This window comes from Mytilus trossulus, chromosome 7 (assembly GCF_036588685.1).
Source record: "Mytilus trossulus isolate FHL-02 chromosome 7, PNRI_Mtr1.1.1.hap1, whole genome shotgun sequence".
NCBI lineage: Eukaryota > Metazoa > Mollusca > Bivalvia > Mytilida > Mytilidae > Mytilus > Mytilus trossulus.
In genome coordinates, this window is record NC_086379.1 from 39,899,567 (window position 1) to 39,917,750 (window position 18,184).

General features: G+C 33.3%; 1 protein-coding gene across 1 annotated transcript; it reads right to left on the bottom strand.

Annotated features, from left to right (window-relative positions):
* Positions 1–5,992: 5,992 nt before the first annotated feature.
* Positions 5,993–8,983, bottom strand: LOC134727022 (uncharacterized). The gene is made up of 4 exons (XM_063591406.1): positions 8,446–8,983; positions 7,863–7,951; positions 7,139–7,233; positions 5,993–6,498 (listed from the first exon to the last, which is right to left on the bottom strand). The coding sequence occupies exons 1-4, from the start codon at positions 8,781–8,783 to the stop codon at positions 6,223–6,225; spliced, it is 798 nt and encodes a 265-aa protein (XP_063447476.1). The 5' UTR covers positions 8,784–8,983; the 3' UTR covers positions 5,993–6,222.
* Positions 8,984–18,184: the final 9,201 nt, after the last annotated feature.

The window sequence follows — 18,184 nt, forward strand, 5'->3', positions numbered from 1 at the left end:
TGAATGTTCCTTATGGGGTGCTGACCAAGTGTTGTTACTTTGTAGCCGATCCATCATCCAAGATGGCCGCCAGCGAGGGACTTAGTTTAAAATAGGACCCTATGGGAAATGCATACAAATGACTTCTTCTAGAGAACCACTGAATGGAATAATACCAAACATAGCATGAATGTTCCTTATGAGGTGCTGACCAAGTGTTGTTACTTTGTAGCCGATCCATCATCCAAGATGGCCGCCAGCAGGAGACTTAGTTTAACATAGGACCCTATGGGAAATGCATACAAATGACTTCTTTTAGAGAACCACTGAATGGAATAAAACCAAACATGGCATGAATGTTCCTTATGAGGTGCTGACCAAGTGTTGTTACTTTGTAGCCGATCCGTCATCCAAGATTGCCACCAGTGGGGGACTTTTGAATGAAATTAAACATGTTCCTTTCCTTATAAATGAGGTTGTGTTGTCACTTTTAGCCAAATTTTATATTTTTTTATATGATTTCAAAAACCCAAGTAGAATCAGGTGAGCGATACAGGCTCTTGAGAGCCTCTAGTTTGGAGTTCTTGCACTGAAATGGCGATATTTAAGGCGTTTTAAGATTGATTATTTGATCCACGTCCAGTGGCAGATATTTTATTCAATACTTACGATTTATGACATTGAGTCGGGATACGTACCAATGTACCTTACAGATAATAGATGAGAAACAAAGTATTATAATTTTATTATTTTGTCCTTAAATACTTCAGGATCAATTTAATAAAATTAAACGGTACCAATTTTCTTGCACCAGATGCGCATTTCGACAATACATGTCTCTTCAGTGATGCTCTTGGCTTAAATATTTGAAATCCAAAGCTTATATAAAAGATGAAGAGCTATAATCCAAAAGGTAAAAAAAGTATAGCCGAATCCGTGAAAGGAATCAGAGCTTTGCATGAGGAAGATACACTCCTTAAATTATAATAATTTCTAATATTTTGTAACAGCAAATTTTAATGAACACAAAAAATCCGTATTTTCATGCCAGTACCGAAGTACTGGCTATGGGCTGGTGATACCCTCGGGGACTAATAGTCCACCAGCAGAGGTATCGACCCAGTGGTAGTTATTAAATTAACGGTACCAATTTTCTTGCACCAGATGCGCATTTCGACAAAACATGTCTCTTCAGTGATGCTCGTGGCCAAAATATTTGAAATCCAAAGCTTATATAAAAGATGAAGAGCCATAATCCAAAAGGTCCAAAAAAGTATAGCCAAATCCGTGAATGTGCGTTTTGAAATTGAAAAAAAATGCTTGAATGTCAAAAACCAGAGGCCTACCGTTTTTCTGAAGGTCAAAGACACTCATACTGTTTTCAGAGGCGGATTTAGGGGGGGGGCGGCCCCCCCCCCTTTTTGGGAAAAATTTTGGTTGCTTATATAGGGAGTGACTGGAGCGGGCCCCCTCTTAGGTCAGTCAGTGGGCCCCCACTTATGAAAATTCCTGGATCCGCCACTGGTTTAAATCATAAGTATTTGTGGCATTGTTAAAATGCAAAAAAAAAGTTATGACTTTCAAAGTAAACAAATCTGAATCAACATTGATATTCATATAGCCAGTTTATTGTATAATTTTGATCTATTGCATGTACTTGTATAGATGTTGTGATATGTTTGTACGCACATGTATAAACAGTGTATTTAAAAAAAAAAGACAAGGAAATACTGAAAAAAATGGAATAGTACTAAAACCCTACTTCTCTGGAAAAAAAATGATATATATAGACAAAGGCAAATATCAGCGGACCACAAGTGCATGGGAAAGAAAGTCTGGTCGTGTGTCAATCTGATGCATCATGTGGTGGGTTTAAACCGGTCGTTTGAACCACCAAATGCTATCCCATTTCCCATTATCGTATGTCATAAAAGTTTAACGCGCAATAACAAAAGATCTGCACAGTATATCCACCAACAGGATAACAACGATATTGAACGAAGAAATAAAAAATAAAATGGCACAACATTTGGAAAACCAGGATAGCTGAACTTCGAATGAGCGCTAGTAGTCCTATAATATATGACTTTGGAGTTGGAAATCATTTACATTCAACGTTTTTTATCGGATTTTTTTTTTACTGTCATCGTTCAAACCGGTTCAACATGTGCATTGATAGCAAAAATAAATCCGATAAAAAAACGTTGAATGTAAATTATATGTACCACGGAGTCTTATTATTGGACTTGAGCGCTAGCAATGACCCTTTTTTTTTTTTTTTTTTTTTTATCGCAATTGCATATTGTTACTTCATTGTTAAAAAAATATAACATGGTCCTACCACTATAAAACCAAAAACATAATTCACACAGTGCACCTCATTTATTATCCTAGATTTATGGGTCAATATACTCTGTATGGATTATTCTAGGAAGTACATATGTTTTCTAGTTTATGTGATCTTTAATACGGAAGAGTTCATATCGTGTGGTCAAATTGATTATAGTGAACTCCGATGATAAGTTATGCATTTATTGTCCTGTCACAACTTCGACCACCGCATAATACTACATCAATTTTTTTCCCGATTTTCCCCAAACATTGTGTGGTTTGATAATATTGTTGTGGTAAATAGCCATGCATGACAGTTTGTAATTCTATGAAACAATAATGTTGTTTGATGCACGCACGCACGAATAAACGTACATTGTTCATAGATATAAACCTGATTGATGGATTGTGTACTCTTAGTTAAGCAATGTTTATTCCAGTTTCAACAGAATAATCATTAAAACTTAACCATATTGTTAACTCCAGTCCGTCTGGACGTTCTTTCGTCCATATGTCCAAATATAGGTATTTAGTTTTTCCAGATAATATCGGATATGTTCTTTGCAATCCCCTTCCTTTTTTCACGAAAATCAATTCGACCAACCGAATTAGACTATTCACCGGGTTTGTAATAACATGAGCAACACGACGGATGCCACATGTGGAACAGGATCTGCTTACCCTTCCGGAGCACCTGAGACCCCCCCCCCCCCCCCCCCCCCCCGTTTTTTGGTGGGGTTCGTCTGTAGTTTTCTATGTTGTGTTTTGTGTACTTTTATTTGTCTGTTTGTCTTTTTAGCCATGGCGTTTTCAGTTAGTAGTATTTTCGATTAATGAATTTGACTCAGTGTTCCCTCTGATATCTTTCGTTCCTCTTTTTGAAGTTTGAATTTTTATCAATATTAGTTCTTTTGGGATATTTTGTAACTTTACTGAATAAAACCCTATATACTCGAAAAGAGGTTTCCGGATAACTCTTTCTACAGTTTGAATGCTTGGACGTTTTTACTTTGCTGGCTGTATGTACATAAATTGAACATGCGGTCAGGGTTTTTTTTTTTTTATATATTAGCTTATTTTTGAGATACAATGTAGTTGAACTTTGTAATTTTTGGAGTATTTACTTGTAGAAGAGGTGCATAGTGTTTTCGATTGACTTCTCCTACAGAGAACCACAGACTTATGTGCTCACGTCATGCTCAGTTACTTCAGAGTGGACTGCGGGTACATCACTGTGTCTAGATTGTTTATGAGTTAATCTTCGAAAGTATTTTATTTTACAAACAAAAAAGGGTCCTCATCGACTATAAAACAAATTTGCATAAAAAGTGGTGAGTTAAGAACGCTACCCATCTAAAACTTTGAATGCTGAAGGGGTAACTGCTTCTTTGACTATATTATTTGACTACTTGACTATATTATGTTTGACTATACTATTTATCATATTTGTTTAGTTCATGCATCATTGTAAATATAACCAGGTTTAATTCACCATTTTCTACATTTGAAAATGCCTGTACCAAGTCAGGAATATGACAGTTCTTGTCCATTCGTTTTTTATGTGTTTTGTCATTTGATTTTGCCATGTGATTATTGACTTTCCGATTGGTTTTTCCTTTGAGTTCAGTATTTTTGTGAATTTACTTTTTCTGTCATATCACCTTCTTTTCGGTCGCTGAGGTGTAAAAAAGTCAAAATCTATAGTTGGGTTCAAAGAGGACAACCTTGTCGTAAACACTTTAATTAATAAGTGTGACTGTGCCTGAAATGTTTATCTTACAGATTTAAATAAATACATATATACAAGGACGTATATTAGTATATTAGTTAATCATCTCATACGTCCTTGATAGAAACTATCAGATGTCATCGAGAATACGTTAGGGTAAATAATCGAAAGTACATAGTCATTGTTATAAAAATGTCATGTAGGTACTTCTGTCAGCAAGACAAACGAGGTGATATGATTCAGGACCCGGATTTTCACGTTCAATCCAATAAATGATATAATTTATTACGATATTATTTCCCGATAGATAATTCATTTTCTGGTACGACCAATGAGCTGTATTCTTTCTATAAATTGAATTTATTAAACGAATTAACAACAAATTTGAACTTTTAATTTCAATTAAAATTACTATGTAATATTTCGATGCTAATTTAATGATATCACCGTTAGGAGGAAAACAAACCGTGTCATACCAAATATCAACAAATTATATTGATCACAGTATTAAGATACATATTTTGTTACATATATATTCCCTCAAGCAAAGAACTTGTAAATGATAAATTAAAGAGGTATTATTGACATGATTACTCAAAGTTACAGGTTTCATAGCATGTTACATTTCTTGCATTCTTCGTGTCATGTCGTCTAGAAAGTACAAATTTGTTTTTTTCGTTTGAATTGTTTTACATCTTGTTATATAAGGGCGAGCATTTATAGCTTGGCATGCGGATATGTTTTTTTTCATTGTGGTGGGCTATGGTTGCTTAAAGCTACGTCGATTTGTCTCTGATCGCTGATATCTCTTAATTTTTTTGAATGATAATCATTCTAGAAAAAAAAAAATAGGTGTAAGAGATGTCAGGAAATGTTAGAAAACCGAAAACCGAAGCGTTTTAATGTAAAAATGTGACAATATAGATTGATTATAAAAGTGGGTGACAAATTTAATAAAACTAATCATGCATTATGAAAGCACCTTGTTAATTGTAAGCGTCCAAAGCTCTTCTCTGAGTTATCCTTGCTTCATTTTACTGCCAACTGAAAAAGAGACAAATGGTACCTTCGGTATTTGCAAAACATCTCGAGGAGTTTTCTAAATATACGCTATACTTTTGATACTACATATATATCTGACATATGGTATAATTTTACGCAGGCGCATTAATTTTGGACGGATATTATGTATGTCAAATATTTGCAAGTGGTACTATAATTTAGTACTATAACGTTTAAACCCCGGTGTATTTTGTGCACCTGTCCAAAGTCAGTAGGCTGTTGTTCAGTTGTTTTCGTTTTGTTGGTGTAGTTCCAGTGGTTTTCGTTTTGTTGGTGTAGTTCTGTGGTTTTCGTTTTGTTGGTGTAGTTCATACGTGTTCTGGTTTTTATATAGAATAGTCCGTTTGATTTCCTGTTTCATTTTCTTTTTTTACAGTTATAGTCCTTTTGATGCCCTTAATAGCTTGCTGTTCGGTGTGAGCTAAAGGCGCCGTGTTAATGACCGTGGTTTGGCCTACTAGTATAATATTGTTACCTTTTATACATAGTGACTTTGATGTAGAGCTGTCTCATTGGCAATCAAATCACATCTTCGTATTGACATCTATAATTTAGAGTTTGGAAACAAAAGTTTAATATAATTTGTTTGTGCATTATGGTTTTTGTAACTCTCCGTTACATTTTAGAATGCGTATGCCGTTTTACACCTGGTTTATCGTTCATGAAAGATGTTTGATTTTATATTGATCATTTTCGTGTTTGAACTGTTTTACACTTGTCATTTTGGGGCCCCTGTTTAGCTTAAACTTGTTGTTTGGTTTGAGCCAAGGCTCTCCGTGTTGAAGGCTTTTAAACTTTTTATACATTGTGACTTGGTTGGGGAGATGTCTCATTGGCACTTATATCGCATATTCTTTATTATACGAACAATTGAAATATGGAGTTCACTAATTTTACTTTTTTTTAAACTTTATTGACAAAATTAAAAATAAATGCAAAACAATTATCTGAATAAATTAACTTCTTTCTACGACACAAGAACAGATACACGATCATGATCTGTGATAAATTATACATGCAGCACTATATCTATTAATGCAAACTCATTTGGGACTATAACAACATACATGCCTATCAATATAATATTTCAAGAATGTGCAGAATTACATAAAAATGTCATTTCATAGTGTCCGTACATAAAACGGTCTATGAGGGCTGTACGGAAATCTTGTTTCTGTATTGAGATCGATTCGTCTTGACATATTTATTATGTTGGATGTTGATTTACGTTGTAGAGCGTTTCCACTGGCACTTGTCTTCAGTGGTTTTGGAGTTGTTGTTTTTTCTTCGTTTTTCAAATTTATTTTCACCAACTTTTTCAAATATTTAAGAAGGGAATCCATTTTTGCCTCCTTTTTGTCAGACATTTTCACGCATTCAAGTTTAGTACATACAGCCTACAACAAAAAGAAATATTCATTGTACGTTTGTGTATATAAACAAAAGTAGCCTGTTAAAAAAATATAGTTTTTGGCATTGTCATACAAATATTAGCACATGATTCACTAAGCGCATCAATAATTTCTGATGATTAAAACTCAACTAGTGATTGGGAGGGGAATGTATTGACAAAACACCAAACTCCAGGAAAACTGAACAAAACCTGGTTATACAGCTAGCTTTTGAATATCGGAAACATTTTTTATGATGCCATGTGTTGGCAGTTATCCTTGTTTCATTGTACAAAACTATTTTGCTTTTTTTTTCTCACAGAATTACTTTATTTCACAGAATTACTTTATTTCACAGAATTACTTTATTTTCACAGAATTACTTTATTTTCACAGAACTACTTTATTTCAAGACAGCACTTGAACTCCGAAAATATATTTTTTTTCTTTCCAACCGTGGTAAATCAGATTTTTGTTTACATAATTAGCAACCTATAAAACTTGAAAATAAACTGCTCATGTTGATTAATAATTACCAGGAACATAGAATTCTGTTTAATACCTTGACATTTTTAATGCATTTTAATTAATTAAAAATGCTAGATTTTTTTTTTTTTATCATAATGAATATATTTAAAGATAATACCTCGCCACTTTGATCTTGACAAGCACACCTGTTTCCACAATCGTCTATTGTCAGAGCCTTTCCCATTGGTATGAATGTATTACCGACGGCACAACCTGCAGAGAGTCAAAAATATCAATGACTCAAACCTCAGAGATGAATAATATCAGTATTTTATATTTTTAGTGTTTTTTACGAGTTTGACCAATATGTTGTTTTCTGCTTTTGTCGTAGTTTAACTTTCTGCCAAATAATGGCTATATCATATAGTAAAAGACCAATATGCCGTCAATGCCGTAAATGGTCATTATATATAATCAACCGTCTAAGGTCGAACATGGTGTTGCTAAAAAAAGTTTGAAAACTAATTTCGTGTTGTATGATAGCCAGTCATTAAGACAATCATCTACCTGAAAGTAAAGGCCGAGAATGTATGCGTTGTCTTAAATTCTGCTATACTGTTTGGTGTTAGCCAAGGCTTCGTGATCAAGCACGTACTTTGACCTATAACGGTTTACTTTAATAGATTTTTACTTGGATGGAGACTTGCCTCATTGATACTCATACCACATCTTCTGATATCTATATACTATTTTGATGAAATAGAACCACGAGTGTAAATAAGTTGAGTTAAAAAATAAAAAAAAAATAACACCTTAAAAAAACCCAGAAAGTACGATAATCAGAAGCAGAGAAAAGTAATAACAGACTGATTTTTCTATACTTATTTTTATATAATCATTACCTGGTCGACAGTAACAGTTAAGATCTGGGATATAAGTAGGGCACATCCACACTCTTTCGTAAACACACTGTGATCCTTTCGAGCAACCCCTGGTGAAGAAAACATACAATGGTTATGGAAAATCTGCTTCTTGTTTTTTAGTATGCGAATATAAGCATATAAGCCTTCGTTGCTACAGCTCATATTCATGTGTCGAGAAAGCAAGCAAATTACAAAACTGTTATTTCAAACTTATGTGTGTGCTATACTTACTAAAGCAAGTTGATATACATTTATTATCGATGCTGTTCATGTTGAATACAAAAAAAAAACATACAACGCAAAATATGTTAAACAAAATGCTTAATATAGTAAAACTGAAACGGAACTGTTTAGTATGTACATTGCTTCTATAATAAATTTATGCCCTTCGTCGATTTCTGATTTCAAATTGTATCTGCATATTGTATGTTTTCCTCTTATATTATAAAACGAAGTTCAGAAATATTTTTATGTACGAATTCCGTCTGAAGAAGGGCTTATATTCGGGATAAATATTTGTTTTTAAAAACTTTTTGGGGATTCTGAAGTAAAGACAACTTACGTTTTATGACATGGTTTGTGAAGTGACTTGATCTTCACTTTGTGTTCTGTGGGTATTGTCTTCACTAGTCTTGGTAATGGTTCCGTTACACCTAATTTTGGTTCCTCAGATTTTGCCAAAAGTGCTGAACTTTCCGATGGTTTTGTGTTTAATAATGACACTAGTGGTGTAATTTTAAATGGAACACCTGCGCCAGCTCCTTTCAGAGGAAACTGGGCACTTTTACTGATATCTGGTAGAGCAAAGCGTTCAATAACATACAAAGGTCTTCCTGACCAAATTCTTCCATTGCATACTGCAAGTAATTCAATCACGAGAACAAAAATATATCCCAACATTATAGTAAATTTCTTGTAAAAGTTCTTTTCCTAGCTAACTAAGTTTTCCTGTTCTTAAATTTTCTAAGTTTGTGTATTGCAGGAACTTTGTATATATCTCAATTTTCGTTCTCCCACGCTGCATGCAATGACGTCATTAGGACATAGAATAGTACCTACTCTTTCTTATTTTATAGTATGGATGTTTGTTTATGTTTTCACGGGACTTCTATTTATAGTAATACACATTAAAAACAAATAACCTTGCATATATTGCAGACCATGGTTATATAATACATGTAAACATATAATTATACAATAAAAAACATGCAGGTGTACATCTACCCCCAAAAATAAGTGACGTTACATCTGTTCCGTTTTATAATAGGAACCTAACCGATGTATCTTGTCAGGTCAAAAGTGTTTATTATTGTACGAAGTGACATCGGCAACTGGATAAACAAATACGAAGTATTCCAAGTATTTTAATTGATAAATATGCATTCCTTTAAAATATATACAATAAACACTAAAAGCAAACTTGTTAGTAAAGATAATCTTACCAATATTGTAATTAGATCTTTGAATATAGTTTAAATTGACACTAATATCGATTTTGTCATCAGCAACTATAACAATTCTTTTCAAACGGGATGTATAAATACACATCCACGTTAATTTTTCTATAGAGAGGTTAACTCCTACCTATCATACTACCTGTCTATACTGTTCTTTTTGCATTGCACACGTCATGTCCTCTTTGACTGTCCATGAAGTTAAAATGTCAAATCCTTGGAATGTGTTTTAGTTGATTTTAGTCTCAAATGCAATTGGTTTTTTTTTAAATTGTTTTTTGGCTTTTAAACTAGCTTTCAGTAACTACGAATACTCTCAAATCGTACGTTCTTGTTAATTTGTCCTTTTGAACAATATGTAATGCTTTTTAAGTGAGTGAATGTTTACTTAATTATAGTTATATCTCGTCTCTCTGTTTTTGATTTATATTTTTATGACTATAATTTTTAGACCGTTGGTTTTCATCTTCACAGTCATTTTTTGCTTTATAGCTTGCAGTCTGGTGTGATCCAAGGCTCCGCGTTAAAAGACTTTCTTTTACTGCTTTTTTTTTTTAAAACATGTGACTTGGATGAGAGAGTTGTCTCATTGGCATCCATATGAGTAGCAACAATTTTTCACCATGTGAAGAAAATTCAATTTTGATAATGAAAGGAGATATTATATCACCATGAAAAGTCAATTCAAATTTGATGATGAGAAGCGACGTTCTATCACCATATGAAGTCAATCTGACTTTGATAATGAGTAGAGACATTCTATCACCACGTGAAGTCAATATGACTATGATAACGAGTAGATACATTCTATCACCATGTGAAGTCAATATGACCATGAAAATGAGTAGAGACATTATATCACCATGTGAAGTCAATATGACCATGGTAATGAGTAAAGACATTCTATCACCATGTGAAGTCAATATGACCATGATAATGAGTAGAGACATTCTATCACCATGTAAAGTCAATCTGAACTTGATAATGAGTAGAGACATTCCATAACCATGTGAAGTCAATCTGACCTTGATAATGAGTAGAGACATTCTATTACCATGTAAAGTCAATCTGACCTTGATAATGAGTAGAGACATTCTATCACCACGTGAAGTCAATATGACCATGAAAATGAGTAGAGACATTATATCACCATGTGAAGTCAATATGACCATGGTAATGAGTAAAGACATTCTATCACCATGTGAAGTCAATATGACCATGATAATGAGTAGAGACATTCTATTACTAGTACCATGTAAAGTCAATCTGACCTTGATAATGAGTAGAGACATTCCATAACCATTTGAAGTCAATCTGACCTTGATAATGAGTAGAGACATTCTATTACCATGTAAAGTCAATCTGACCTTGATAATGAGTAGAGACATTCTATTACCATGTAAAGTCAATCTGACCTTGATAATGAGTAGAGACATTCTATCACCATGTAAAGTCAATCTGAACTTGATAATGAGTAGAGACATTCTATTACCATGTGAAGTCAATTTGACCTTGATAATGAGTAGCGACTTTCTATCACCATGTAAAGTCAATCTGACCTTGATAATGAGTAGAGACATTCCATAACCATGTGAAGTCAATCTGACATTGATAATGAGTAGAGACATTCTATTACCATGTAAAGTCAATCTGACCTTGATAATGAGTAGAGACATTCTATCACCATGTAAAGTCAATATGACCATGATAATGAGTAAAGACATTCTATTACTAGTACCATGTAAAGTCAATCTGACCTTGATAATGAGTAGAGACATTCCATAACCATGTAAAGTAAATCTGACCTTGATAATGAGTAGAGACATTCTATTACCATGTAAAGTCAATCTGACCTTGATAATGAGTAGAGACATTCTATTACCATGTAAAGTCAATCTGACCTTGATAATGAGTAGAGACATTCTATTACCATGTAAAGTCAATCTGACCTTGATAATGAGTAGAGACATTCTATCACCATGTAAAGTCAATCTGAACTTGATAATGAGTAGAGACATTCTATTACCATGTGAAGTCAATTTAACCTTGAAAATGAGTAGCGACTTTCTATCACCATGTAAAGTCAATCTGACCTTGATAATGAGTAGAGACATTCCATAACCATGTGAAGTCAATCTGACCTTGATAATGAGTAGAGACATTCTATTACCATGTAAAGTCAATCTGACCTTGATAATGAGTAGAGACATTCTATTACCATGTAAAGTCAATCTGACCTTGATAATGAGTAGAGACATTCTATCACCATGTGAAGTCAATCTGAACTTGATAATGAGTAGAGACATTCCATAACCATGTGAAGTCAATCTGACCTTGATAATGAGTAGAGACATTCTATTACCATGTAAAGTCAATCTGACCTTGATAATGAGTAGAGACATTCTATCACCACGTGAAGTCAATATGACCATGAAAATGAGTAGAGACATTATATCACCATGTGAAGTCAATATGACCATGGTAATGAGTAAAGACATTCTATCACCATGTGAAGTCAATATGACCATGATAATGAGTAGAGACATTCTATTACTAGTACCATGTAAAGTCAATCTGACCTTGATAATGAGTAGAGACATTCCATAACCATTTGAAGTCAATCTGACCTTGATAATGAGTAGAGACATTCTATTACCATGTAAAGTCAATCTGACCTTGATAATGAGTAGAGACATTCTATTACCATGTAAAGTCAATCTGACCTTGATAATGAGTAGAGACATTCTATCACCATGTAAAGTCAATCTGAACTTGATAATGAGTAGAGACATTCTATTACCATGTGAAGTCAATTTGACCTTGATAATGAGTAGCGACTTTCTATCACCATGTAAAGTCAATCTGACCTTGATAATGAGTAGAGACATTCCATAACCATGTGAAGTCAATCTGACATTGATAATGAGTAGAGACATTCTATTACCATGTAAAGTCAATCTGACCTTGATAATGAGTAGAGACATTCTATCACCATGTAAAGTCAATCTGACCTTGATAATGAGTAGAGACATTCTATCACCATGTAAAGTCAATCTGAACTTGATAATGAGTAGAGACATTCTATCACCATGTAAAGTCAATCTGAACTTGATAATGAGTAGAGACATTCTATCACCATGTGAAGTCAATCTGACCTTGATAATGAGTAGAGACATTCTATTACCATGTAAAGTCAATCTGAACTTGATAATGAGTAGAGACATTCTATCACCATGTAAAGTCAATCTGAACTTGATAATGAGTAGAGACATTCTATTACCATATGAAGTCAATCTGTCCTTGATAATAAGAAGCGACATTCTATCACAATGTGAATTCAATTTGACCTTGATTATGAGTAGAGACCAATATTTTTGATCACTATTTGAAATGTGAAGTCAATGTGACCTTGATAATGAGAAGCGACATTCTATCACCATGTGAAGTCAATCTGACTTTAGTAATGAGTAGATATATAATATCACCATGTGAAATCAATTTGACCTTGATAGTAAGAAGCGACATTCTATCACCATGTGAAGTCAATTTGACCTTGGTAATAAGTTGCGATATTCTATCAATATTTAAGGTCAATCTGGCCTTGATAATACTAAGTGACATTCTTAAACAAGAGAATTCAATTTGACCTTGAAAATGAGTAGCGATCTATATTTGATCACTACTAGAAATTTGAAGTAAATGTGACGTTGATAATGAGAAGCGACATTCTATCAACATGTGAACTCAATTTGACCTTGATAATGAGTAGCGAATTGATATCAACATTTAAAGTCAATCTGACCTTGATAATAAGAAGCGACATTCTATCACCATATGAAGTCAATTTGACCTTGGTAATTAGTAGCGATATTCTATCAATATTTAAGGTCAATCTGGCCTTGATAATACTAAGTGACATTCTTTAACAAGAGAATTTAATTTGACCTTGAAAGTGAGTAGCGATCTATATTTAATCACTACTAGAAATTTGAAGTCAATGTGACGTTGATAATGAGAAGCGTCATTCTATCACCATATGAATTCAATCTGACTTTGGTAATCAAAAGAGATATAATATCACCATGTGAAATCAATATGACCTTGATAGTAAGAAGCGACATTCTATCACCATGTGACGTCAATTTGACCTAGATAGTTAGTAGCGATATTCTATCAATATTTAGTCAATCTGGCCTTGATAATAAAACGCGACATTCTATCACCATGTGAATTCAATTTGACCTTGTTAATGAGGAGCCACCGATATTTGATCATTATTTGAAATTTGAAGTCAATCTGAATTAGGCCGTTAGTTTTATCGTTTGAATTGTTTTACATTGTCATTTCGGGGCCTTTTATATCTGACTATGCGGTATGGTCTTTGCTTATTGTTGAAGACCGTACTGTGACATATAGTTGTTTCTGTGTTAATTTGGTCTTTTGTGGAGAGTTGTCTCATTGAAAATCATACCACATCTTCTTTTTATATTGATAATGAGAAAGGGTGTTTCATCACTTTCTGCTACAATGTAAATTCAATTTAACCTTTAAAATGAGTAGCTTCTTTCCATCACAAAATGGAGTCAATCTGACCTCATGAAACATACATGAAACTCTTGGGTAAAAATGGTAATTTAAATTTCGCGTGAATTGTGATTTACATGAATTCAGTTCAAGTGAAATTTTGTATGTGAATTTCACGTGAGCATGCATCAACCATCGTGCAAATCCATAATCAGTAAAGCAATCGGGAATAGGACACAATTAGTAAAATTACAGACCATATGAGTATATACTGGTGTCTGAAGAACAAAGACTGCGAAAAAATATCGCCAGTGAGTTAAGACACCGACACATCATATTGGTCAATTATAATACGTGATTGTGATATGCACATTTAAAGCAAAGGGAGTGATATTTTCTGTAAAATTGTATAACATTTTAGAGGTGAATCTTTATATAAAAGTAAGAGGACGTAGTATATTACCAATGAGACAACCTTCCACAACGAATTTGAAGGAATTCACATCAGATTAACACCGTTGGTTGAATAAACCACCTCGACTACAATATTTCTTTAAACAAGCTATTACTGTAAACACTAAAAGCTTGTTTTAACTGTAAAGCAGAAAGATGTTTATTCGATCATCGTGACAACTTCACTATGATCGTTCTTATTAGATATCCACAATACAGATATATATTTCAATCGTCCTTTTTATGTTGATACCAAATGAGTCAAGGGTGAATTCCTAAAATCTCTTTCGTGGATTGTGCATGTAGGAATATGATACCCATGCTGTGAAAATTAATAGTTCTTAAGTGAGACATTCCAAATAGTGAGTTTTGGTGTAAACAATATTGTATGGGGCTTTGTCTGCTGGAACGGTACAACAATATACATGTATGTCGCGAAGAGAGGATAAAGCATCAACACTATTGTTTTTCTTTGATTTTTCCACTAGGCTATATCACGGTGGGTATGGTTGTCCTGCGAGAGAACGTACTGTGCTGGTGATTTGGTCCTGACGGGTGCTGGTGGGTCCTGATTCTGTGCTGGTGGGTTTGTTTACATTGTATCAGAACGGCAATAAAACGACTGTTTTGTTGCTTAATTTTTCTCTGATGTGTCATAAGTACCATGCAAAGTATATTACAACAATATTATATTGTAAAAGTCGTGCAAGTTCGTTAAACGGAATTGTCCTGACGCTGTGCTGGTGATAAGAAAAATGGTCCTGGTTCTGTGCTCCTATGTCCTGGTTCTGTGCTTTTATATTTTAGTTAAAAGTGGCATATATTAAAGATCATTGATGCTGTACTGTTATTGACTTATTAGCTGTTGTCTGCTTTCTGGAAATTGACATTGTTGTGAATCTGTTTACTGTTATTATGAGAGAAAAAATAACCCTATTTTTTAATTTCTTTTTTAAACTAACTGTAATCTTATTTATTGGCCTGTTAATGGAACCCTTCTTGCCCCCTTTTAAGATAAGAAAATATGTTTACGATTTTTAGGATTACGATCATTTTGCAAGATCACCAAAATACGTTGTAATTTATACAATACTTATATAAAGTAGATGATGTGGTATGTTGGTTGTCAATGGACAAATTTCCACAAGAAACCAACGGAAGTATGTGTTAACAACCATACGTCATCGTACGACCTTCAACAATAAGCCATAAAATAAAAATGTAAAAGGTTTTGCATAAAAATGGAGAGCAAAAATATAGAACAAAGGACTTTCTGAGCGTTTGAATCATGTCTTTAGCAGCTTAAAACACATTTGTTTGTGAACAATTGAGTGCTGACTATAAGAATGACAATAGTATTGCGGGTTTGTTTGTTTGGTGTGGGTTTTTTTTGGGTGGGGTGGGGGGTGGGGGAGGGATGGGGATAAGTTAGAGCGAGGTTACAGTGAAAGCTTGGAATAGTTTCCCGTAAGATTTAAAAGTTGTATTGTAAAAGAAAAATGTATCTTATAGCTATTAAGAATCACTTGCTGTAAGATTTTTCCAACAATTTTTTTTTGTCTAAACGGTTATCAGGTTTTTTTTTTCGAAAGTTCGATAGAACACTAAAAAAAATCACTATTTTATGAAAGGGCAGGCTAGAATATGTCAGAGAATGAAGACGAGATAACCTAGAGAACACTAATAAAATTAAGATTTCTTAGCTTTTTTCATTTCAAAATAAAATATTTTTGATAAAGAATTACGGGGGAGGAAGTGAACAATGTGTCCTTCTTTTCTATATATAAATATTTTTCATGAATAAAAATAAAATGTGCCTTGATTATAATTGAAAATGAGTAAATGGAAAAAATACCTAACTAAAATACACTTTTATTTTAATATTGGTAATATCACTAAGCTTTTAAGTTTTGTGTGTCAAACACACCATCTCTGTAGTAATGACTCCTTACTAAGATATTTCACTTCATTCATATTTTTTTCTGTATTTATTTATATTGTAAATTCATAGAAATATTATATTAAAATGTAGCCTTAATTTATATTAAAAAAAAACTGAATCTAAAGCCATTTATATCAAACATTTTTGTTTCCATCTATCCGTTTTCAGGTCTTTAACAATCAACAATAACACGCCTGGAAAGTAAAATGCGTACTCGGCTGTCTGTAATCGACCATTTTTAGACACTCCAGACTCCTAAACAAACAAGCCGGGGTAGGGGTTCAAATATGCAAATTTAGTACTTATATCAATATTTTATCTTTTAGTGTACGGTTTATGACCCCTCCTGTGGCCTGTCAATTCCGAAATGTGCAAACTGCAATAGTATCAAAACAGTACAGACAATGAATAATAGAGATATAATTTTGTACATATATCAAGGGGAAACTTCTTGCAAAGCATTATTATTTATAGTTCATTATTGTATTTAGTAGAAAAAGAGAATTTAGTGAAAATAAAATCACTATTTTTGTAGAAAATTCACAGACCTTTGTACAGAGATTTTTGTTATGTTTAGCATGGGATCAACACAATGGTTCAAATGGTTCATTACCGAGTAAAAAAAATCAAAATGTCTATCTACCTTGCTAATTTCAGAAAATTCAGATCAGATATTAAACGGAACTGGTTCCAGCAACATTTATAAGCAATTTAAGATTGTCACCCTCACAGTTTCCATTCACCACAAATATTCTCGTTACAACGAATCATTTCAAATACAAAAATACGTGTTGCATGCAGCCTTTTGTTTATCTATTAATATATGTATACGGATAAAGTTATGAAAGGCAGCAGAGTCATCAGGGTGAGGAGTCCATGTCATCTGAAATAAATGCTAAGCATAGATCTAAAAAGCGACATATAATCATGACATTAAAAAAAGTCTCTTCTTTTCGACTTTTTTCGAACAAATTGACACATAAAATGAATTATATAGTATTGTGGAATTTTTAACTTATTTTAGATACTATATATTGTTATCTAATATTGGACGAAAGATGTTGCCCTTTTATGTAATTATGTAATACAAGTTCAGATTATTTGAAAACACATATTAAACAGCCAAATGGATGCACAAGAGCTAAAATAGGAGTCATAGATCCTGTTGGCAACAATTATCTGGCTAATTTTATTGATTTTGTAACATGTGTTTCAAATATGACCAACTTCTTATCCAAAATCACCAGCACCGTATCAGGACCCACCAGCACAATGACAGGACCCACCAGCACAGTATCAGGACATGAATAAATTGAGAAAATGCTAAATTTTAATAAATTGCAATGTGTTTGCACAAAATTGTTTTGTCGTGTGGATTGCGGTATAGAAAGCGGACTCTATGAGCATTTTTGTTTTATTTTTTCAGTTCGAGATTTTCTGAAAATGAGCATTTTTGAGTTACGCTTACTGAAACAGTTTAGAGGGTCATTTTTTTAATGGTTTACATATGAACCCATAAGAAACGAAATTGAAAAATCTCAACTGTTTTCTTCCATTTTTTATGAGTGAAAACGTCAAAAATCATCATTTTCGTGTTTGTTTACATTTTTTCATTGATCACCAGCACCCGTCAGGACCGAATCACCAGCACAGTACGTTCTCTCGCAGGACAACCATACCCACCGTGTATATATGCAAGCAACAGTCAATCAGCCAAATTGAATCTTCAAGTTAAAATTTGCCAAGGTTCGATAAAGATTATTTAAACAACATATATCTTTAATGATCGACATCTTTTATATACTTATAAATCATGTTTGTAATCAACGTATATAAAACAAAATTTAAAACCAGATAAATTCGAGGAACATCCTTGCATTGGTTATGTGTTTTATTGGGTTGTTGTCTCATCGACGAATGTCCGCATA

Bases quoted from the DNA above. Each gene is read 5' to 3' on its own strand.
- LOC134727022 (XM_063591406.1), bottom strand. From the start codon at position 8,783: ATGTTGGGATATATTTTTGTTCTCGTGATTGAATTACTTGCAGTATGC. The intron at 7,234-7,862 runs GTAATGATTATA...GACTCTCTGCAG, and splicing joins TAACTGTTACTGTCGACCAG to GTTGTGCCGTCGGTAATACA. The intron at 6,499-7,138 runs GTATTATCTTTA...TTTTTGTTGTAG, and splicing joins GTCAAGATCAAAGTGGCGAG to GCTGTATGTACTAAACTTGA.